Below are 24,214 nucleotides of genomic sequence, written 5' to 3'. Positions count from 1 at the left end.
GTATTAAAATATAGTATAACAGACTTACGGCCCCATATCTCAAATAGCTTAGGGCTTTATTTAGTCTAAATTTGCTCTGCACATAGTAAAAAATTTTCTATAAGATAGAGAACAGGTAATGTAAAATATGAACAATAAAAACAACAATCCTAATTTTCATAATGAGTTTTGACATCTTAAAATGGATTTTGATGAAAGGGTAAGAATATAAAAGTTAAATACAGATTGAACTAGTGCCAGCATACATCATTCCTTTTACCTTGATTATGATGAATTTTGGGAAATTACGATAAAAATCAACTTTTACAGAAATGCAAAATCGTGTAAAGTTTCTTATAAAGAAGCAAAGGTACTAACAATTCATTACACATGTAGAAAAAATAAGGGTGAATCTGAACCAGTGGAGAAAACTTTAGGGGGTGATAGAAAGCAGTTATATGAGCAATACACATCATAGAATGTATAGTTGGAATGCAAACAGTGAGCCACTAGGTGGTATTGTAAATAGTATAAAAAGGGTTAGTCTTCTCACCCAACGGCATTTTCTATTGTTGATTGCCAAGAGGATGCCTGTTAATATGAATTATGAAAATTCCAGGGCAATGGATTGGTCTAGGTAGTCCTATATATTAGCCATCAAAATCACCAGATCTCTTGTGTTTGGACTTTTACCTGTAGGAGCCATATGAAAAGCCTAATCTATGAGTGTCCCATTGACTAATATGGATTTAGTCACCAAGATCACTGTTGTTGCCAGCAATACTTGGGAAATGCCTTGTGTCTTCGCAAATGTCTATTAGTCTCTATCCAGGAGGTGTGATGCATGCATTACAGCTGGCAAAAGGTCTTTTGAGTAATTTCTTTGAAAATGTACAACAATTACATTCCTGTTAAAAAAATTGTTTTCTGAAGTATATCCCCCCATTCTTGTGCTAATTCTTTAAATGCGAGAGTGGAAATCTACCCTTTAACTTCTCATTGTTTGCATTTCAACATGCATTCTACAACAAGTATTGCTCATATAGTTACCTTCTATCACCCCCTAATGTTTTGCCCATTTGTTCAAATTCACCCTGCATATACTATTTTAAAAGAGTGTGAAAAAATGTAAAAGATAAAAGAGGCAACTACCTATACAAAGAATTATTACTAATTAATATATAATTAATAACAAACTAGTATTTATATGATATCAGTAAAAAATTGAAATTTTTAAAACTGTTTACTTAATGAGAAATGATTGTATTTGCAAGACAGAAATAACTTCCATTAATTAATTTTGAATTTAGAGCATTATGAATTGTTTTAATAATATAGTTTTTTCTATCAGATTTTCAAAAATTATACTTTTACTTTAATAACCAGAAAAGAAATCCTCAGTGTAAAAGTAACTGCTTCAAAAAGTCACAAAATGCAATACTACTAACAAATATCAAAATTCCAACATGAAAAAGTCACTTCTGTAAGTTTAAAAAATTGCATTAACTATATATAAATTAAAAATTTCTTAAAATTAAAATGTCATTTTTTTCCAAAAATTTATAGCATTTCTAGATTTTTAGGATTTGAAAAAGAATTCTATCAACGCCTAAAAATAACCAGCAAAGTAGTTAAAATGGCTCAATGCATACAGAGTACAAGTACCATTTGGTAACAAAAATTCAGTGAAAAATATCTACTAACCAGAGACATTACAATTCTTTCCCTGAAGGGATCAATAGGTGGGTTTGTAACTTGGGCAAAAAGTTGTTTGAAATAGTCATATATGAGAGGCTGATATAAAGAAAGGCATGCTAAAGGTGCATCATTTCCCATAGAACCAAGAGCTTCTTTTCTAAAAAATAATTAAAAAAAAAGTATGAATACATATTTCACTCCAACAAATTAACTCTTTCAGAATAAATAATCTAAATAGGCAGAAATAAAATCCAATAAATGCTAAGTAATCAGAAAACGATTCTTTTCATTATATTATTTATAAATGCATAGTCACAAAAGAACATGATTTACAAGAAACTTTCAGGTAACAAAAAACAAATTTTATATATTTAGAGTGAATAACATTTTACAATTGATAAAGGCTTCAATATCATAATCTTTAAAAATTTTCAGTAAATATATACAGTCAAAAGTCTTTAATCCAAACTCGTCGGGACTTCGGTGATTCCGGATTATCGATTTTTCCGGATTATAGATCATCAGTTTAAATCTGGTAAGATGGCATGCAGAAATTATAAAATTAAAAATATGAAACCGTAATTTATAAAATAATGAGCAATTATGATCTAAAGGGTATCAAAATTTACAAAAAAAGAAGCTTAATATTTATTTGTTTACTTTATTAAACATTTCTTTCAACGCGTGCATGCGTAAAGCATATCTTATGCATAGCCGAAATTAGAAAATTGCAACCAGAAAACTATTTGATTTGTATTCGTGATATTTATAATGACAAGGAATTTGATTTAAATCATATCAAAGACAGAGTACATCGAGATTAAATACTACATTTAGTAAGGAATTATAAGCCGAATAAAATATCGAAACATACTTTCGTTTTCTAGATCCTTTGCGAGCTCCAGCATCGGAAATTCTATTTCACATAATCGAAAGTTCAAGCTTACTTTTATAAAATTGCTCTTACAGTCTGAAAAAAAATAATAAGCCGGATCCAATTCGAAGATTAAGGAACAACGCAATCATCAACATTAACTGAAATAGATAATTAGATAATTTTAGCTTATACCGTCCGCTATACATTAAATGCGCACGCGAAAACGTATTCTGCGCTTGCGCAGACGCGTATGCGCAGTCGTAAATGTCTTGCACGCACGCGTAAGACGCCTACGAGCATGCATCAACGCAGCGCATGCTCAGAAAGATTTTAGCTTTGAGGTCCGGATTATAGATCATTCCGGATTATGGGTGTCCGAATTAAAGACTTTTGACTGTAATTACATAATATGGCCTATAAAAGTTTCTAGTAGCATTAATATAAGAAATTCTTATACTTCAGATACTTTAACCTATTAGATATGTTATAACATTAGGTAGTTTAAAAAAAAAAAAAAAAAGAAAACATGAATTGAAAATAGTCAAAGCTTTTTCTAATAACAGTAAGTTAGAAACATAAAACAGGCCATGTTATTATTTTTATTTCATTTATTTTTTTTAACTGATTCACTCTAATTTTCTTCTAGTTTTTAAGATTTAATTGTCTCATTACAAAATTATTTGAATGCAGCATAAAAATTGAAAGAGTAGTTTTAAACTTTTATATCTCATTCTTTATGTTCTTGCTCAAGTTGGTCAATTTTAAATGGATTTATGATATCACCTTTTTTAAGATTAATTTAAGTTGTACAATTGAAAATACACAGAAAGATAAATTATATAAATCCTTATTAAAAAACTATAATAACTCTGATAACAGAAGCAGCTCTGTAAAATGACTAGTAGAATCTAATGCAAATGCTGATTCAGCTTCCAGAATTAAAACATTAAATGTTCATTAAAAATTATTAAAGTAATTAAAAATACAGTGCTGTTATCATATAACATAAGTATAACGAAACTAATCTTTTACAATTTTCAAAGAGAAAATATAAATTGCAAGAAAGTATAAATGGTGGGAAATTATTTTTTTATACATATGTGTAGCAACTCCAAGAAAAGCTCATTACTGATATATAAATAACTGTATTGCATTTTATACAATTTTAAAAATGTTTTAAAAATACTGAACAATGCGAAACTACATTCCATTATCTAGCAGTAAAAAAAAAAAAAAAAAAAAAAACTTTATTTGTAAACAATTTTTAGAATAAATATACAGTCAAAAGTCGTTAATTCGGACACCCATAATCCGGACCTCAAAGCTAAAAACCTTCTGCGCATGCGCCGAATTGGCACATGCACATAGGCGTTTATGCATGCGCGTAAGACCTTTACGGCTGCGCATGTGCGTGTGCGCAAGCGCAGAATACGTTTTCGTGTGCGCGTTTTATGTATAACGGACGGTATAAGCTAAAATTATCTATTTCAGTTAATGTTGATGATTGCATTGTACCTTAATCTTCGAATTGGATCTGGCTTATTATTTTTCGCAGACTGTAAGAGCAATTTTATAAAAGTAAACTTAAACTTTCGATTACGTCAAATAGAATTTCCGATGCTGGAGCTCCCAAAGGATCTACAAAACGAAAGTACGTTTCGATGTCCATCAAACAAAAAGTGGAATTGCTGCAAAAAATGGATAAAGACATGAAGAAGGTGACAGAGAGGTTAGTGAAAACGAAAAAATTTCGTTTGACAAGTTAGTCTGTATTCTCGGCACAGCAATTACGGGACTTGAACAGCGGAACTTTGTAGTTGAACAAAAAATTATGTCTGTTTATAGAATTAAAGAGAAAGTATTATCACATAAAACGAAGCAAGTTAAACAACTTACATTGAAAGAAATGTTTAATAAAGTAAACAAATAATTAAGATTTTTTTTTTCTAAATTTTGATACCCTTTAGATCATAATTGTTCTTTATTTCATAAATTAAGGTTTGATATTTTTAATTTTAGAATTTCTGCATGCCATCTTATGAGATTTAAACTGATGATCTGTAATCCAGAAAAATTGATAATCCGGAATCGCTGAAGTCCCGAGGAGTCCGGATTAACGACATTTGACTGTATATATAACTGTTGCATTATTTCTGTGCAGTACTGGAAGCCATTAATTTAATACTGTTCAAATTTCAGAATTTTAATATACTGTTAATATTTACTTACACAAACATTACAGCACCTAGTTTTTGATCAATTAGCACAATATTGTTTTTCGCTTAATATTTTTTTATGGATCGTCTGAATTTGTTTTTCCAGTTTATAAAGATTATTAACCCTGTCACAATTTCTATTAGCAGCCAAAGTGCATTTCTTGCTAGTATTTATTGGTATAGTTATCAGTGCATGAAAGGGCAACCTGTTACCAGTGCCAGAACTAGGCTTTTCACCACCCGGTGCTATTCTTTCAATTCCTAGCATCTGCTGTCTAGTAATTCCCTAAATTTGATAAATTTTTCTGCCCCTAAATTCTGCAATCCGGTGTGGCTGCACCGGTTATACCTGTTTTGGCGCCAGCTCTGCCTGTTATCTTCACAATCCTCATCTTTACCACTTTTTTCACTCAAATTTTATTGCATATGAGATTCCATCATCATTTTCACACATACAGTTTCAATAATGACAATTTCATCGTCAATACAGACAACACTACCCACTAAGTGATTAGTCTAACCTCTCCCAAGCAAAAGTAACCATATTATTTTCTTCAACTTCCACTCTACTTCCTTCTTCACTGACAATCCATATATTTGATACTGAGAAATTTTTTATGGTGAGTTGATTGGCCACGCTGCATGCTTTGTTAGGCAACACCCTATCACTGACCAGTATATTAGAAGCATGTGAGGTCTAGAACCAGTTTATCATTTCCTTCAGCTCTCCTCATTTGCTTTATATTGCATACTTTCATACTTGCATACTTTCATACATTGCATACTTTTTCTTACAGTTTGGTCCATTTTCATTCACCACTAGCCTTATTGCATCTATTTTTTTACAGTCATGTTTAGCACTAAAACTGATAATCCTAAGGTTTTTGAAAGTTCAGCATATATTCCTTGATAATCTTCTCATTGTCTAGGAAATTATAACATCTTCTCTATCCAAAAATATGTTCTTCTCCTCTTTGTGCATTTCTAGACAAGTAAAATATTCTTATTTTTAGAAGAAATAAGAAAAGAACTTTCTTGGTGAAGCTGTGTAAAAGACTTCAGCAAGATGGACTAGAGGAACACAAACCATTGATGATTTAAGCAAATGCTGAAACTAAGCATTGTTCATTCCAAGTGCTTTTCCCCCATATTTAGATCACTATTTTTTCTGTATGTTCACTGATCTTGAAGTTGAAAATGTTATGAGAATCAAAATTTTGTTTGTTTGTTGGAGTGCATTGCAAACATGGGAAAAGTGAAAAGACCGAGAATTCTTTTTATAAGTACTATTAAGAAAAAGGGAGCTCTGGTTATACAAAAGCAGAATTATACTGTACTGAAACTATGATCCCATAAATATTTTATGTAAATTTCTATCTGACCTTAACATACAAAAAGGATGTATTTTGCAAAAAAGCTAGTACAGATCTATTTTTTAAAAATGAATTCTGCATCATTTCAACAAGTTTATGATCTTAAAAACTAAAATTTGGCACCATTTTCTGGAAAAAAAACTGCAGGAAGAGAAAAGGACTGATTAAGATGCTTTTAAACATCCTTTAAAATTAGGAAATTTTCATTTGCCAATAAATTAAATTAGTTTAACATCAGTAAAAGTATTCAACTTCTTTAATATGTAGTAAAAACTAAACTACAGTCAAAAGTCGTTAATTCGGACACCCATAATCCGGAATGATCTATAATCCGGACCTCAAAGCTAAAAACTTTCTGCACATGCGGCGCATTGACACATGTGCAATACATGCGTTTACGCGTGCACGTAAGACCTTTACGATTGTGCATATGCGTGTGCGCAAGTGCAGAATACATTTTCGAGTGCGTGTTTAATGTATAACGGACGATATGAGCTAAAATTATCTAATTATCTATTTCAGTTAATGTTGATGATTGCGTTGTACCTTAATCTTCGAACTGGATCTGGCTTATTACTTTTTTCAGACTGGAAAAGCAATTTTATAAAAGTAAACTTGAACTTTCGATTATGTCAAATAGAATTTCCGATGCTGGAGCTCCCAAAGGATCTACAAAACGAAAGTATGTTTCGATGTCCATCAAACAAAAAGTGGAATTGCTGCAAAAAATGGATAAAGACATGAAGAAGGTGACAGAGAGGTTAGTGAAAACGAAAAAATTTCGATTGACAAGTTAGTCTGTATTCTTGGCACAGCAATTACGGGACTTGAACAGCGGAACTTTGTAGTTGAACAAGAAATTATGCCTGTTTATAGAATTAAAGAGAAAGTATTATCACATAAAACGAAGCAAGTTAAACAACTTACATTGAAAGAAATGTTTAATAAAGTAAACAAATAATTAAGATTTTTTTTTCTAAATTTTGATACCCTTTAGATCATAATTATTCTTTATTTCATAAATTATGGTTTCATATTTTTAATTTTAGAATTTCTGCATGCCATCTTATGAGATTTAAACTGATGATCTATAATCCGGAAAAATCGATAATCCGGAATCGCCAAAGTCCCGACGTGTCCGGATTAACGACTTTTGACTGTATATGGAAAACTTGGTAAATATCAAACACAGATATGTGAAAATTCTGGATGAGTGTATGAAAAATGGCCTTTATGTTAGAAAAGTCAAATGATGAAAGATATTTCTGGTTTAAAATAATCAAAATAGTGCTCATCTTATTTTTCATCAATCTGAATATCAAAAGCCAAATTTAAAGTTATTTAAGATTTTGAAAAAAAATTATTTGTATTTTGTACGCATTAAAACAAAAGTTGGTGGAGAACTCGTCACACTTGTGCCAGTCATTCCAGCAGAAGTTTAAAGGAACAAATCATTCTTTATTTAATTAGATGATAAACACAAAAAACTTGCAGGTACAGCATATACAAAAACTTAAATTGCTGATTATAATTTTCCCATTTACATTTTCCGATTAAGTCATATATTGTGCCTTTGTTTGATGCCAAGATCCTATAACTTTAAAAATACTCTGTTACAAGCTATTCCATAGAAGGTATGTCCCACACATTAATCAAATTTCAAAATGTAGGAAAAAAAGACCTTCTATCCTTCTTTACAAAAATTAAATCAGCTTTTTGGGAATTAATTAGGTTTAGATAAAACCAAGATGAAGTTCTTACACTGTGTTGTGACATCTTGCATATCCATTACTGGTGATAAATCACACTTTCATGACAATGTACATGTGCTAATAGTATAAGTTCTACTATAATAGCATTATGAATCTCTTATTTGCTTAATTTTTTGGGGCTAAAATTTTTCTAGAATTCCAAAATATTCCAGTTACTTGAGCTTTCCGGTTAACTGAATGCTAGATAGATGAGCTTGTGCTGTAATTATAAAATTAAAATTTGCGGCTGCAAAAAGTCAATCTTGGCGTTTTTATGAAAAAACATCTTTTTAGCCCAAAGGGGCAATTTTCCCAGAAGGGCTATTAATTTCGTTTTGGCATTTTGTATTGATTCACTATACACGATGAATCACTTTTTAAATTGTTGCCACCAATATTAGAGTTTTGATTATATTTAAAGAAATTAAATAATGAAGAATCTGCATAAATGTATGTATGTTTCTCGCATTGTGATAAAACAATGGTAGAGTCATCAAATTTTGAATAACGTACATCACCCGAATATGGGCATTTGAAAGTCCAAATTTCAAATTTGTTTTATTATCTATTTGATATTTTGTAAAGCATTTATGAGTTTTTGATTAAGAAACTCAATGAATTCAAAGCGAGCAATGGCAACACTTGTACGGGGGGGATTTTTCTTTTATCTCCAATGCATGAGACTGTGTATCAGAAATTCTAAAGATATGCTCATTTTAAAATTATCTTGAGATATTACTGATGAATTGAATTTTATGGTAAAAGTGCAAAGAACATGATATTTTATAAATAAAGATAACACACAAAATGTTAAAAAAGTGCCCCTTTGGGTGTAATATAAAATCTGAATACTTTCATTTTTTTTTAAACTAAAGAATTAAAATTTTTTAAGATAAGGAATTACTTTAAAAGCCACTCTTCATGACTTTGATGGGTTTTATTTGGGATATAAAAAACTGCATGATTCTTTTATGAATTAGTTGGGTATTTTATTTGTTTTTGATGATAATGATGTTTTTCAGAAAAAAAAGAAGACAAAGATTTTAAAAAAGAAACTATTTTTAAACTTGATTTATATAGCTGGTGCTATTTTAAAACATACACTTAAAAAATGCATAAAACATAACGGTGGAATAAAAATGTGTATTGAAAAAGTTTACTGTAAACATTTCGTATAATTTTTTTTAAATAATTACTTTAGTAAAGTTAAGAGTCTACTGAGACCTATTAAAATATTATATGTGCTTGTAATATGTATATTACATAATTATTAATATTTAATTATTTATTAATATGCAATAACTAATTACCATATACTAATATGTAATAATAATTAAGCTACAAAAACAAAATGACTATAGTCAAAAGTCGTTAATTCGGACACCCATAATTCGGAATGATCTATAATCCGGACATCAAAACTAAAAACTTTCTGCGCATGCGCCACGTTGACACATGCGCAGAGGCGTTCACGTGTGCGCGTAAGACCTTTTACGACTGCGCATATGAGTGTGCGCAAGTGCAGAATACGTTTTCGCGTGCGCATTTTATGTATAATGGACGTATAAGCTAAAATTATCTAATTATCTATTTCAGTTAATGTTGATGATTGCATTGTTCCTTAATTTTCGAATTGCATCCGGCTTATTATTTTTTGCAGACTGTAAGAGCAATTTTATAAAAGTAAGCTTAAACTTTCGATTATATCAAATAGAATTTCCGATATATATTTGTTAATATGTAAAGGATCTAAAGCGAAAGTATGTTTTGAAATCCGAAATCTGTTTATCAATTTCACGCTGCTCGGCGGCGGGCGCCTAATGAATTGGAAGTTGATTTGTCAGCACTATCCTTATCTTCAGCGCAGATGTTTTTATTTTATTTGGCTTATAATTCCTTACCAAATGTAGTATTTCATCTCGATATGCTCCGTCTTTGATATGATTTAAAACAAGTTCCTCGTCATTATAATTCGCTTCCGATAGCAAAGAAAAGTGACAGAGTTTATTGAAAACAAAAAAATTTCGATTGACAAATTAGTCGGTGTTCTTGACACAGCAATTATAGGACTTGAACGGCGGAACTTTGTAACTGAACAAGAAATTATGTCTGTTTAATAGAATTAAAGAGAAAGTATTATCACATGCAACGAAGCAAAACTTAAACAACTTACATTGAAAGAAATGTTTAATAAAGTAAACAAATAAATATTAAGCTTTTTCTTTTTGCAAATTTTGATACCCTTTAGATCATAATTGTTCTTTATTTCATAAATTACGGTTTCATATTTTTAATTTTAGAATTTCTGCATGCCATCTTACGAGATTTAAACTGATGATCTATAATCCGGAAAAATCGATAATCCGGAATCGCCGAAGTCCCGACGAGTCCGGATTAATGACTTTTGACTGTATTAACATTCATAAATAATTCATACATTTATAAATCCCAATGTCTCAATAAGAATCTCTTAAAATTTAATCTTTCCTCTAATTAACGCTCCCAAATAATTAAATTTTTAATAATTAACTCTCCCAAAGAACACTTTTCAAAAAAGTTGCACAAACTCAACGTAAAACATTTTACTTAAAATGTACAATACAAAATTTTTATCAGTAAAAACATACTTTGTGTCTACCATGGGAACAATAAGCATGTTTATGGTTTCAATCGTATATGCAAAAAGGGCCAAACGTCTGTCTTCAACAGCTTGACTCATAGTTCGTTTACTAGGATCCAGCTTGGGGTAAGAAGTTTGGTGGCCTGCAGCATACCCAGCAGCATGTAAATCTTCTAAAGTAAACTGAAATAAACAAAATATGCAATCAACTTGAGTAATTGATAAATAACATTAATAATAATAAAGAAAAGTGATATTCAAACTTTATGGCAGTGTAGCTCCATAAAAGTGCAAACGACCCCCCAAAAGCAATTTTGCATCCCCAGTCAGAACATTAACACTTAGTTATACCATCAATTCCAATTTTTTAGGATTTTCATCCACCTTGTGATCCCACTATAAATTTTCACAACCCCAAATGGGGTTGCAACCCTTTGAATACCACTGATCAGAATGGCGGGGAGTTGAGTTTCGAGACAGGTATACCCAGGATTAAAAAAAATCGTGGAAAGTAATTTTGAACAGATTTATTTTTTAAATTAGAAGTTAATGAAATTTCATATTTTTCTCACCAACTCTAGCATACCAAAATAAAGTGAAAATTATACAGACAAAAGTCGTTAATCCGGACTCGTCGGGACTTCGGCGATTCTGGATTATCGATTTTTCCGGATTATAGATCATCAGTTTAAATCTGGTAAGATGGCATGCAGAAATTATAAAATTAAAAATATGAAACCGTAATTTATGAAATAAAGAACAATTATGATCTAAAGGGTATCAAAATTTACAAAAAAAAAAAAAAAAAAAAAAAGCTTAATATTTATTTGCTTACTTTATTAAACATTTCTTTCAATGTAAGTTGTTTAAGTTGCTTTGTTTTTTGTGATAACACTTTCTCTTTAATTGTATAAAGAGACATAATTTCTTGTTCAGTTACAAAAATTTCCGCTGTTCAAGTCCTATAATTGCTGTGTCGAGAATACCGACTAATTTGTCAATCAAAATTTTTTCGTTTTCAATAACCTCTGTGTCACTTTCTTCACTATCGAAAGCGAATTATAATGACGAGGAATTTGATTTAAATCATATCAAAGACAAAGTACATCGAGATAAAATACTACATTTAGTAAGGAATTATAAGTCAAATAAAATAAAAACATCCACCCTGAAGATAAGGATAGTACTGACAGATCAACTTCCAATTCATTGCGTGTCGCGGCGTTTGTGAGATATGTCAGATATTTCATCCAGCATATAAGCAATGAATGGCATTTCTTTTAGCTCATTTCTAATTTCTGAAATTACAATATTTTTTATCGATGCAATAACATCATTTTGTATTCTATTAGAGATTCTAGAAAATGCAATTGCAATTCTTAGATGAGTTGCTAAAAGGTAATTATATTTACTAATTAAAGTTACTAATTCTATATAATTTCTTCAATTAAGGAAATTTATATTCTCATTGTGTCCACGAAATGCATCTTCTTGTTTTGCTAAGTAACAAACTACATCTATTAATCTCTTGACACTATTTCTATTTCTTGTTACTTCTTCATTGTGTTGAACAATCGATGAAGCCTTTTGTTGATCTAACATTAAATCTATCCTGACGGTACCAAATGTTTTTAATAGTATTACGGCATTTATGCGAGATTGTGTTTTTTCATGTTTCTTTGAAGCTTCGTGGAGATGATTTAAATCACTATAGCCTTGTTTTGTCCAAATATTCTTGTCCTTTTCAATTAAAACAAAAAGTAAATATGACCAACAGTACAACTTATTCAGTTAACTACAACCGGTTAACTATTTAAATTTTTCATACATAGATTTTTGAAAATGTCATACACACTGTTGTCCTTTAATTTTAACTTTTTGCGATAGAATAATATCTGGCATCGGTCTACTTAATTTAACTATTTCATTTTTTGTAGTAACGTCTCATCTTGAAAATGGATTTTCCAATAAATCTTTAATTATCGAGATATCTGAGTTCTCCATTCTGAAATGGGTTATTTATTATGAATATAAATTTAAAGAATACAATAAATAAAATATTTACCTCTGAGGAGTTAAGGTATAACTATAAAAACAGCTAAACTTACGAGAATTCTACTAGCACTGAAGCAAAAATCATGTCTTGTGTTGTATGGCAGCGAAAAAGCAACGCTTCGGGCTTCCACAAAAAACTTAAATTTTCAGCAAACGTAGCACCACACAGCACCCGCCACTGCAGTGCCTCATCATCAGGATGAGTCATCAGGATGCTCATTGGTGCCGACAAATCGAACGTCTATTCCACGTGCAGAGGATTTCACTGCACGCTGGAACAATAGAACTAACTGTTTCTTATTCAGTCAGTGGATTAAATTATATTTATTAATTGTTTTTAACATTTGAAAATCATATGTTCTGCGAAAAACATCTTGACAATTTTTAAAAACAAAACCAGGGATATGGTGTTAGACAGATAGCAGTCAAAAGTCGTTAATTCGGACACTCATAACCCGGAATGATCTATAATCCGGACCTCAAAGCTACAAACATTCTGCACATGTGTCATGTTGACGCATGTGCGTAAGACCTTTACAGCTGTGAATATGCTTGTGCGCATGCACAAAATATGTTTACGAGTGCGTGTTTAATGTGTAACGGACGGTATAAGCTAAGCTAAAATTATCTAATTATCTATTTCAGTTAATGTTGCAGATTACGTTGTTGCTTAATCTTCGAACTGGATCCGGCTTATTATTTTTTGCAGACTGTTAGAGCAATTTTATAAAAGTAAGCTTGAACTTTCGATTATGTCAAATAGAATTTCTGCTATATATTTATTAATATGTAAAGGATCTACAAAGCGAAAGTATATTTCGAAGTTCATTAAACAAAAAGTAGAATTGCTGCAAAAAATGGATAAAGGTATATCCTTTGTTTATCTAAACTTTAACGTTTGTTTATGTAAACTTTGTTTATCTTTAACTCCGCCGCGTGGCGCACGCACGCGCAGTGAATTGGAAGTTGATCTGTCAGCATTATCCTTATCTTCAGGGCAGATGTTTTTATTTTATTTGGCTTATAATTCCTTACTAAATGTAGTATTTCATCTCGATGAACTCTGTCTTTGATATGATTTAAATCAAATTCCTCGTCATTATAATTCGTTTCTGATAGCGAAGAAAGTGAATGAAGTTATTGAAAACGAAAAAATTTTGATTGACAAATTAGTCGGTATTCTCGACACAGCAATTATAGGACTTGAACAGCGGAACTTTGTAACTAAACAAGAAATTATGTCTGTTTAATAGAATTAAAGAGAATGTATTATCGCATAAAAAATGAAGTAACTTAAACAACTTACATTGAAAGAAATGTTTAATAAAGTAAACAAATAAATATTAAGCTTTTTTTTTTTTGTAAATTTTGATACCCTTTAGATCATAATTATTCTTTATTTCATAAATTACGGTTTCATATTTTTAATTTTATAATTTCTGCATGCCATCTTACCAGATTTAAACTGATGATCTATAATCCGGAAAAATCGATAATCCGGAATCGCTGAAGTCCCGACAAGTCCGGATTAACAACTTTTGACTGTATAATTTATATACTGTTTGTAAGACACAATGAATGGTAAAATTTAGACTGTTCTGTTAAAATTCGTTTCTTTTTTTGTCTAACAAAACAGAATTGTTTTTCAGCGAATTATTTCTATAAATATAATACAATACCGAAATTACTTTACCACACTACAACATTTCCATTTATATTGATGAAATACTTCTTTTATATTTCCATGAAAACAAAAGCTTGCAATATATAAATTTAAACATTAACAGTCTGCAAAATCGTATGGCCAGTTAATCAGTTAAAAAACCAAAAGCACTTCAGCACGTAAGTCCCCGCTCTAATACAACACTTAATAACCCGTACCTTCGGATGATTCTGAATGCCAAGTGCAGGAAAAATAGCTGCACTTGCCTCAGTGCTATAGTATGCTGTACTTCTCCAGTAGCCCATACATATAAAGCGTGATTTTCTATTAGCGCGCAGTGCGTAGTACACATCAAAATTTCCTATGTACATTTGCTTTTGAACGCGCTACATGGTACCGCACGCACTGCGGGAATACAAGCAAGCATATCAACATAATATTTGAATATATTATAAATAATATTTGTTATATACCATATAAGGATAGATGCAGAAAATTATTGTCTCTCATAATTTTGCCAGGGTGTGCACTGCACACCCTGCACATATGGACCGCATGTCACTGCTCTCAACATTTGTTATTATCTAATGTAAATACAGGATTTACTGAAGTAAAAAAAAGAAAGCATGAAAAACTTACATTTTGTAATGATGAATCATGTAAGAAACTATGATGAAATCGACGATAAAATTAAATATTTTTAGTAATTTAAATAAAATAATCATTCTAAATTCTCATTCATTATTCGTTATTCTTCTAAATGTTTATATTAAAAAATGTGTAACTTATATTTATTTTTTTAACAATTAAAATTATAATAATTTTTTATTGTATAATTAATTCTGTTTCATGTTTACTTTCTTTCTTTCTCCTTTTAATTCAAAATGGCCCATTTGTTAATCTTATGTAGCAACTGAATCTACACATAAGTTAAAAGTTTTTGAAATATATACCATAGATGTTTTGGTAATTTAAATAATTTTTCTTTAGAAAATTCAAGTAGGCGTACAATGTTCAAATCAATTAATTACTGATTCATTACTGTAGGGATATTTCTATATGAGTTATTTATCAGTGGGCTTATTTCCATGTGAGCATACTTCTGTGTGAGCTTTTTTCCATGTGAGCATTTTTCCATGTGAGCTTTTTTCTATGTGGGCATATTTCTGTGTTGGCATATTTCTGTGTGGGCTTTTTTCCTGTGAGCATTTATACCTGTGAGCATTTTTCTGTGAGCATTATTCCTGTGGGCTTTTTTCCTAGAACCAACACACACACACACACACATACATACATACAGACGCGTCAGAAAAAGAATAACACATACACTCTAAATCAGTGTGTTTATTAAGATATTGTTCACACAGCTGAAAAGGACTTAAAATTTTTGTTTTCCAGAAGGACTAGTGTGGAGTAGACTTGATCTGTTTATATTTGCATGTGCAAATCGCGGAAACAATAAAATAAGGCTGAAGCAGTGATGCTTTCATATATGTGGGATGATATTAAGAATTGCAAATACTTAAATCTGAGCTAAAATGGCTCTGGCCCTCACATAGAAATGCATTAAAATTTTTCAGGTTTTTTTTTTCTAGCAGCAGTGTAAATCGCAGTGCAATAAACACACTAACTTCAGATGTATGAGTCCTTTTCCATGAGTTCTTTCCCAGACATGCTGTATATATATATATATATATATATATAAAATAAATTTTAAGGTCTAGAAAAATAAAGTAAATATAATCTAATACTAGGTCATGTGTAAAAGAGAATCCTAAGTATCCTATTTAAGGAAAGAATGTGGTGAAGTAATATCACTAATCCTATTGCACATAAAATATGAACTGGAACAACTTAAAGATATACATAGTACTTTAAAACATCTAGATCTAAGTACTTTAAACAGTATTTAAATTTTTATTTACAAAATTATAGATTGTGGCCTAATGAATTTAGATGTTTTATTTTCTCATCCAGATTTTTTTACAATAGCATGCAGCATGTAAGATCCAGATATTTTTATTTTGTGACATACATACTATGTGACGAATGCCTTGAATGCATCATAGCATCTGCTCTGCTACAGCATTTCATATTGTTATTCACAATCTCAATTTTAAGTTAACTATCCGATTATCTTAATTAAAGCTCTCTAAAGCAATGTTACACTAGCCAGAACAAAGTGTGAATCTCTCAATGTTAATGTGATTGAGACATTGTTTTAGCAGCTTTGCGAAGATGTATATAAAACAAATTTTGTAAGGTTATCAATAGATTCTTCTAACAATAAAGAAATTAAAACTGTCTGAAACGTTGTGCAGTGTTTTTGCCAGATTCTGACATAAAAGACTTTTAGAATTCCAATTAGTTCCAACTGGAACTGCAGAAATTCACTGACACACTATTTAATGTCAATTATAAAGACTCACAGTGTAGTAAAACAAATTATTGAATTTTGTGGATATAATTGAAATCCTAGCTTTGGGAGTGTTAAACACAGAAGAGAAAACACTATTTACAATTTTTGAGTAGTTAAAATTTATAAATATTTCCGCATTTATATGGTTTAATGATATTAAACTAAAAGAGTTCTATGAATTTATAAATGCAAAGTATAAAAAAGGTTCTTCAACATGGTAACATCTGTTTTCTTTCCTTATTTCCAGCTATTGACATAACACTTAAAAATCTATGAAGCACTGAAATGTTATTTCACAGAAACACTATCCACTGATGATAAAACATTTTAAAATTTAATTTTTGATATTTAAAAAACAATTTTGATAATGATCGTGGTGAAATGTATTTATGGTTTGTGCAAAAGCAACTAAATCATTCAACAAGACTATCTCGATTATAGAAAGTGCTGAAAAATTAAAAAGCAAATCTTGAGGAAAGGTGTGATAATAAATACAGTCAAAAGTTGTTAATTCGGACACCCATAATCCGGACCTCAAAGCTACAAACTTTCTTTCAACGCGACGCATGCGCGTAAGGCCTTTACGGCTGCGAATATGCATGTGCGCATGCGCAAAATACGTTTACGAATGCGCGTTTAATGTATAACGGACGGTATAAGCTAAGCTAAAATTATCTAATTCAGTTAATATTGCAGATTGCGTTGTTCCTTAATCTTCGAATTGGATTCGGCTTATTATTTTTTGCAGACTGTTAGAGCAATTTTATAAAAGTAAGCTTGAACTTTCGATTATGTCAAATAGAATTTCTGATATATATTTACTAATATGTAAAGGATCTGCAAAGTGAAAGTATGTTTCGAAGTCCATTAAACAAAAAGTGGAATTGCTGCAAAAAATGGATAAAGACATATCCTTTGTTCATCTAAACTTTAACGTTTGTTTATCTAAACTTTGTTTATCTTTAACGCCACAGCAGGCGCGCAGTGAATTGGAAGTTGATCTGTCAGCACTATCCTTATCTTCAGGGCAGATGTTTTTATTTTATTTGGCTTATAATTCCTTACTAAATGTAGTATTTCATCTCGATGAACTCTGTCTTTGATATGATTTAAATCAAATTCCTCGTCATTATAATTCGTTTCTGATAGCGAAGAAAGTGAATGAAGTTATTGAAAACGAAAAAATTTTGATTGACAAATTAGTCGGTATTCTCGACACAGCAATTATAGGACCTGAACAGCAGAACTTTGTAACTGAACAAGAAATTATGTCTGTTTATAGAATTAAAGAGAATGTATTATCGCATAAAAAATGAAGCAACTTAAACAACTTACATTGAAAGAAATGTTTAATAAAGTAAACAAATAAATATTAAGCTTTTTTTTTTTTTTTTTTTTGTAAATTTTGATACCCTTTAGATCATAACTGTTCTTTATTTCATAAATTATGGTTTCATATTTTTAATTTTATAATTTCTGCATGCCATTTTACGAGATTTAAACTGATGATCTATAATCCGGAAAAATCGATAATCCGGAATCGCCGAAGTCCCGACGAGTCCGGATTAACGACTTTTGACTGTACATACTTCAAGAAGCAAAAAAAAATTAGAATGGTTTAAAAAAATTGGAAGTATTAATATCAATACAATTCATCATGATATTACAGCATTTTATGACAGCTGTCTTTCTCACATGAGTTATGGGAACACAATTCACAACTTTGGTATAGCAGAATATTTCTTCTTTTTTCTCCTTTTTTTTTTTTTTTTTTAGATAAACAACAATAAACAAATATGTATTGAAACTGAAGCTTCAGGTGAAAAAATTAAAGGAACTCTCACAAATGATATAATAAATAAGGATTAATCTTTTTGATGAACTAGTGATTGCAAAAGCTTTTTTGTCAGCTAATTACAAAATCTGAAAAAATAAAAGTTGTGGAGAAAAATGGGTACAACTTTTCAATTATTTCAAGGGGAAAAAATTATTGCCCAATCTAATTCAAATAATAGAATACATACTGAGTATACAAGAAAGCATATTCTCAATAATGAATATCATATGTTCTGAAGAAGAGTTAGAATAGCTGAATCAACTTTAAAATTAACTGTGAACTATGCCATGAATTTTTTGATGCCATTAAAAATAATAAAGAATTTTTAAAAAACATTTACACTAGTGATAAAACCTAATAACTTCCTAATTATAAGATATGTTCAGTTATTAAAAATGCTTTTTACCTCAATGTTTTTAGTCCAAAGGGGCTTTGTCCCTGAAGGATTATTGTTTTTGTTTTGCGATTTTGCGTTGAATCACTATAAACGGCAAATCCCTTTTCAAACTGCTGCTACCAAATGTTAGAGTCCTGCATTATATTTGAAGAAATTCAGAAAAATCTGCATAAATGTATGTATATTTCTCGTATTGTGATAAAGCAACGGTACATAGAGCCATTGAATTTTGAATGACGCAAACCTCCTACAAATATGGGCATGTTCAAGACCAAATTTGAAACTTGGAATTTGTTTTATTATCGATTTCATATTTTGTAAAACTTTAATGAATTTTTGAGTAACAAACTCAACAATTTAAGAGCGAGCAATGACAACACTCTATGGAGGAAAAAAAAACCTTTATATTTCCAGCCCGCAGAACTGTGTATCCGAAATTCTAAAGATATGCTCATTTTAAAATTATTTTGCAACATAGCTATTGAACTGAATTTTATGGTTTAAGTACAAAGAACATGATATTTAATAACTAAGGGTAACACACAAAAAGTTAAAAAAAGCCCCTTTGGACGTAATTCAAAATCTGAAACCTTTCAGATTAAAAAAAAAAATTTTTTTTTGGTTAACTTCTTTATTTAGACTTTTCAATCATAGGTGCTTATCCTAGTAGGCTTTATTTCTTGTTGTATTTTCTTAGAATTGTCCCACTTTGAGCAAAAATGTACTGGCTTACCAAAATAAAAAATATTATGGTAAGGCTGAGTATTAAAAACTGAAAAGTAAAAGGTAAAAGGGCAAAGACTTTGGCATCAAGGAAAGCAGGCCCCACAAAAAAGTGCTTAGGTATTCAGGATAGGAGGCACCAAAGAAATTTCCCATTGATGGTTTTACCATAGAATGCATGCTGCAGCTAAACGAAAACCGAGAGAGAGAGAGAAGGCATGAAGATAAAAACTGGTGTAAACATATGTGAGGGCACCAAAATCTTCCAAGTTCTTAGTGACTCTAAAAATCTTAATCCAGCCTTGTGCATTATGAATTACAACAAAAAGTAATCTTATGTAAAATTTACATATTTATTCGAAATACACTGTAAGCTGGTCTAAAAAAATCTATAATTCATTACAATCAGATATTTTGCAACAAAATGTTAAATCTGAACTTGCATCCGATTATATGACTATATAGTTTACAAAAATACAAGTCTTATTTTGCAAAGCACAAAAGCAAACCACATAATGGATATCAACTTTGTAACAGAAGGGAATTTGTTGAGAACTTTCTAAAAGAAACTTGTTCTTATTTATTCTGCAGGTGGTTGCATAATATAAACGAAACCTGATTGCAGTCAACTTATTTGCAGGCTCAAACTATTAGCATTCTGTGATTTTAATTGCTCAGCTTTGGTAGGCTCAAAGAGTTAAACGTAAAGAATTTGAAATGTTCTAGAATAATTTGATGATTTTGCTATGATATTTCAGAGAAAAACGTCCTATTTAAGAAAAAAATAATAGGATATTATATTTAAATATAAAAATGTGTTTTAGAATACAGATCAGAACCTAAAATCTTTTATGAAAATTTCTCCAACATACTATACATAAATATAGATCAATTAAAAATAATTTCTTTATATAAATCACAAACACAAAATCTTACCATTTCTTTCAACCATTCCCCTAGTGGACGTTTCTGAGCTATTTGAAGTTTCAGTTCTTCATCTTTGATGAATACATGCTTCTGTGTATCAACTAAAAGCATGCGACCTGGTCTCAAACGGCCCTTTAAGTAAAATTCATAAAATATACATCAATACTTTGAGAATGTATGTAATATAATAAATATTAATAAAAAAGTCAAACATAACAAAAAAATGTAAAACAAAATTGTGCACATTTTAATTAAACACAGGAATAGTACTTCAAAAAAGAAAAATAAATAGTACCTTCTGAAGAATATTAGAATTTTCTAAATCTAACACACCAACTTCACTAGCCATTATCATGTGATTATCTCGAGTGAGATAATATCTTGAAGGCCTTAAGCCATTTCTGTCAAGTATAGCACCAATAAGGTTTCCATCTGTGAATGTTAGTAAAGCTGAAAAAATAATGAAGAAGTTAAATTTTTTTCCATGATTGAAAAATATTTAAATGTAAATTTACATGTAGTATTTTACCTCAAAATTTTCAGTAATCATATATTTTATCATGCTTGTTAAATTAATATGTAAATTATATATTATATGTATAATTAATATGTAAAATTAATATGTAAAAAAATTTGTAAATAAATTCCTGAGTTATTTTTTTCAGATGCATTTAATTTTTCAACTTTAACTCAATCAATTTTGTTTTAATTTAAGCTAAATAATAAGGAAGGAAAATACAGGTGGTGTATTTCTTTGCCTAAAGTAGAGTGAGAGTGTTTTTTCGGTTTAATTGATCTTATGTTAATTTGCCATGACCATTAAGCTTCTTTTCTCCTGAATTATTTTAAACAATTTTCTTTTACAAAATAACCTCAGTGCTATCTTCTGTGATAAAATGAGCTGCAAAACTACTTCGCAATTTGTTTATAAAATCATCAGAAACTAAAATCAAATAAGGCATAAAACTATGTTAAATATGGTATTGATGTACTCTAACAAAATATAATATAGATTTTAATACTTTAAAAACACAGGTTGCTGTCAATGTAAATATCTCATCTTCCAAAATTCCCCCAACACAATATTTCAAATTTCTTTTGTCACATTATGTTAATTAGCCTGACTTAGTTATTGTCACTTTATTCATATTAATCATGCCACTATTATTTCAGTTTATTGCCTTCTCTCTTTATACTAACTTCAAAACAAACATTTATTATTCATTGGTTTTAGTAAAAGAGAGAGATCACAGAATCAGTAATTAAATTAAAAATAATGATTATAAATAATTTTCCAAATAACTGAGAAAAAAATTCAGATAGATATTCAGACACATTATTATTTGATGAAAAAAATTACTTTAGAAAAAACATGCGAAGCTTAAAATTATCCTATGAAAAAACGACATTCATCAAAGATGCAGTATTATAATCATTACAATCATTACATTGTAGTGTTATAATCATTACAAAGCATGTAGCTTAAGACAATTATAAATGATTCCCAGCTTTATTAATTTTGTATGTAAAAAAAGGGGGAGGAAATTTTTAGATTTACTCTTGTTGTTTCAATTCTTAAGTACTTTAATGAAGTCTTGCAGAATGCAAAGCTTCCTTTATTAATTAGATTAATGAGGTAGATAGTGTTAGTTTGTGCAAATGCAATGTTGGCATAAGGGTAGCTCATTTAGAAATCTGATAATTAATCAAATCTTGCATTGTAATAACTTTTCAAAAACAGTGTATTATTCTCATGTCTCTAATAGGAAATTCAAACACTTCCTTAAAACAAGTTTCTGTAATATAATAAGGCCAATTCCTAAAATAACTTTCACTAATAAAACATTTTAGATAGTAGAATGCTTAAAATATAGGAAGCCTGCACAGTAACTTAGGCAATATAATAAATATTGGCAAGCAAATAAGAGAAAAGGTCACGATTTGATCCTACTCCTACATTATTCTGGTTTGCTGTACTAAAATTATGTTGCCATATACATTTCAGAGACTTGCTTAAAGCAATCCATTTTAATAAAGTAGACACACAATTCAGAAAAAGTCAGAATGACCAACAATTCTTATCAATAAAATTATACGCATGTTTCTATGTATGGGTACCATAAATGATTTTAATGCATTTGATATACAAGAATGCAATTAGTTCACCAAAAAAATTATGTGTTTTTCACAAATATGGTGTGCAAGAGAAATTGGTGTCAGTGTTCAAAATTTATTCAAATATTATAAAAATTTCATGAGCAAAGTGTAACAAGTTATATTATGGTACTGCTAAGAAATCCAGCAAATTGTGGAGATATTAAAGATGCTTTCTAAAGTGAACATTAAAAGTGCTTTCATTCCACATTCTTTCACTATGCAAATTCAAAGAACTGTATTTAAACTAGAAATACAATTTTTCAAAATTTACCTGGGCCATCCCACGGCTCCATTACACAACCACTCCATCTATAAAAAGCTTTTTTATCTGGATTCATCAGATTATCATTCTGCCAGGCTTCAGGCACCATAGTCATTACTGCCTGTAATTAAATGTATTGACATAAAGAAGTAAATCGCTGGACAGAAATTTTAAGACACAGCTACACAGCTTTTTGCATTTTCTACAATTCAGTACAATTACATAACAAAGGTATTTTTACATGATATGATGCAAAATTCTATAAAATATATCAAATCATTGCAGTTGAGAAAAAGATGCAACAAGCAAATACAAATTTAAAGTGATGAATTTAAATAACGGTTAATAATTACATCTTACACAATTTAAGTACTGAAAATAAGAAATTACACAATCTCTATAATACTAAAAGTTGGAATTTTTTTTTTTTTTTTTTTTTTTTTTTTTAACTGTCTGAAAGAATTTACACTTTTTTTGACAACTTACTTCAGGCAATGATCTCTGACCAGCCATAACTAAGAATTCAAGAACATTGTCAGCACAGCCAGAATCTGAAAGGTTAGGTTCAACAACTGGATATAATTTATGCAATTCTTCACCAAACAGCTGACTTTTCATGACACCTTCTCTTGCTCGCATTAAATTAACATTACCACGAAGAGTGTTTATTTCACCATTATGAGCAAGCATTCTGTAAAAAAAAAAAAAAAAAAAAAAAAAAAAAAAAAAAAAAAAAAACCCTCTTTAACTAACAAATATTTATATAGATATTTTAATGGTATTCAGAATGACACAGATGTAAGAATACAGAATAAATAAATAAAATGTTTCAAAGCATTAACATTCGATATAAATATTATAAAAAAATATATGATTTTTGGTTTATTTTGATAACTAAATTAGAACATTTCACTATACCTAAAAAAAAATACCATAGAAACACTGTTTTTTCAAGTACATTTGAAAGAGACAAGCAATAGGAAAAGGAAGTGGGATATAACAAGTACATTTTAATCAATAATACCTCATTGGATGAGCTCGTTCCCAACTAGGAAACGTGTTTGTTGAGAATCTGGCATGAACTAAAGCTAAATGAGTTTCAAAAGCTGGATTTTGAAGGTCATAAAAATAACTCCATAACTGAGTTGATGTGAGTTGTCCCTATATATAGATAAAAAAATGCAATTTAAAAATTAAAACAGAAATCACATGCTATTTAGCTATAGGAATAACATTTAATTCAAAACAAAGGTGAGAAAA

General features: G+C 29.9%; 1 protein-coding gene across 4 annotated transcripts in view; it reads right to left on the bottom strand.

Annotated features, from left to right (window-relative positions):
• Nucleotides 1-24,214, bottom strand: part of LOC118187991 (uncharacterized) — a 275,888-nt gene that overhangs the window by 72,660 nt on the left and 179,014 nt on the right. For all 4 annotated transcript variants that reach the window (XM_085814595.1, XM_085814593.1, XM_085814594.1 and 1 more), the window contains exons 7-13: nucleotides 23,979-24,115; nucleotides 23,441-23,645; nucleotides 22,964-23,075; nucleotides 20,831-20,985; nucleotides 20,545-20,667; nucleotides 10,522-10,697; nucleotides 1,684-1,834 (exon numbers count right to left, since the gene is read on the bottom strand). In XM_085814595.1, coding sequence (XP_085670721.1) covers nucleotides 1,684-1,834; nucleotides 10,522-10,697; nucleotides 20,545-20,667; nucleotides 20,831-20,985; nucleotides 22,964-23,075; nucleotides 23,441-23,645; nucleotides 23,979-24,115 — 1,059 coding nt within the window. The remainder of the gene's footprint in view (nucleotides 1-1,683; nucleotides 1,835-10,521; nucleotides 10,698-20,544; nucleotides 20,668-20,830; nucleotides 20,986-22,963; nucleotides 23,076-23,440; nucleotides 23,646-23,978; nucleotides 24,116-24,214) is intronic.

Source organism: Stegodyphus dumicola, chromosome 4, assembly GCF_044657685.1.
Source record: "Stegodyphus dumicola isolate Sdum_Otavi_A_Nest chromosome 4, ASM4465768v1".
Classification (NCBI taxonomy): Eukaryota; Metazoa; Arthropoda; class Arachnida; order Araneae; family Eresidae; genus Stegodyphus; species Stegodyphus dumicola.
The sequence above is the reverse complement of the archived record's forward strand: the minus strand, read 5'-3'. Positions and strand labels throughout refer to the sequence as shown.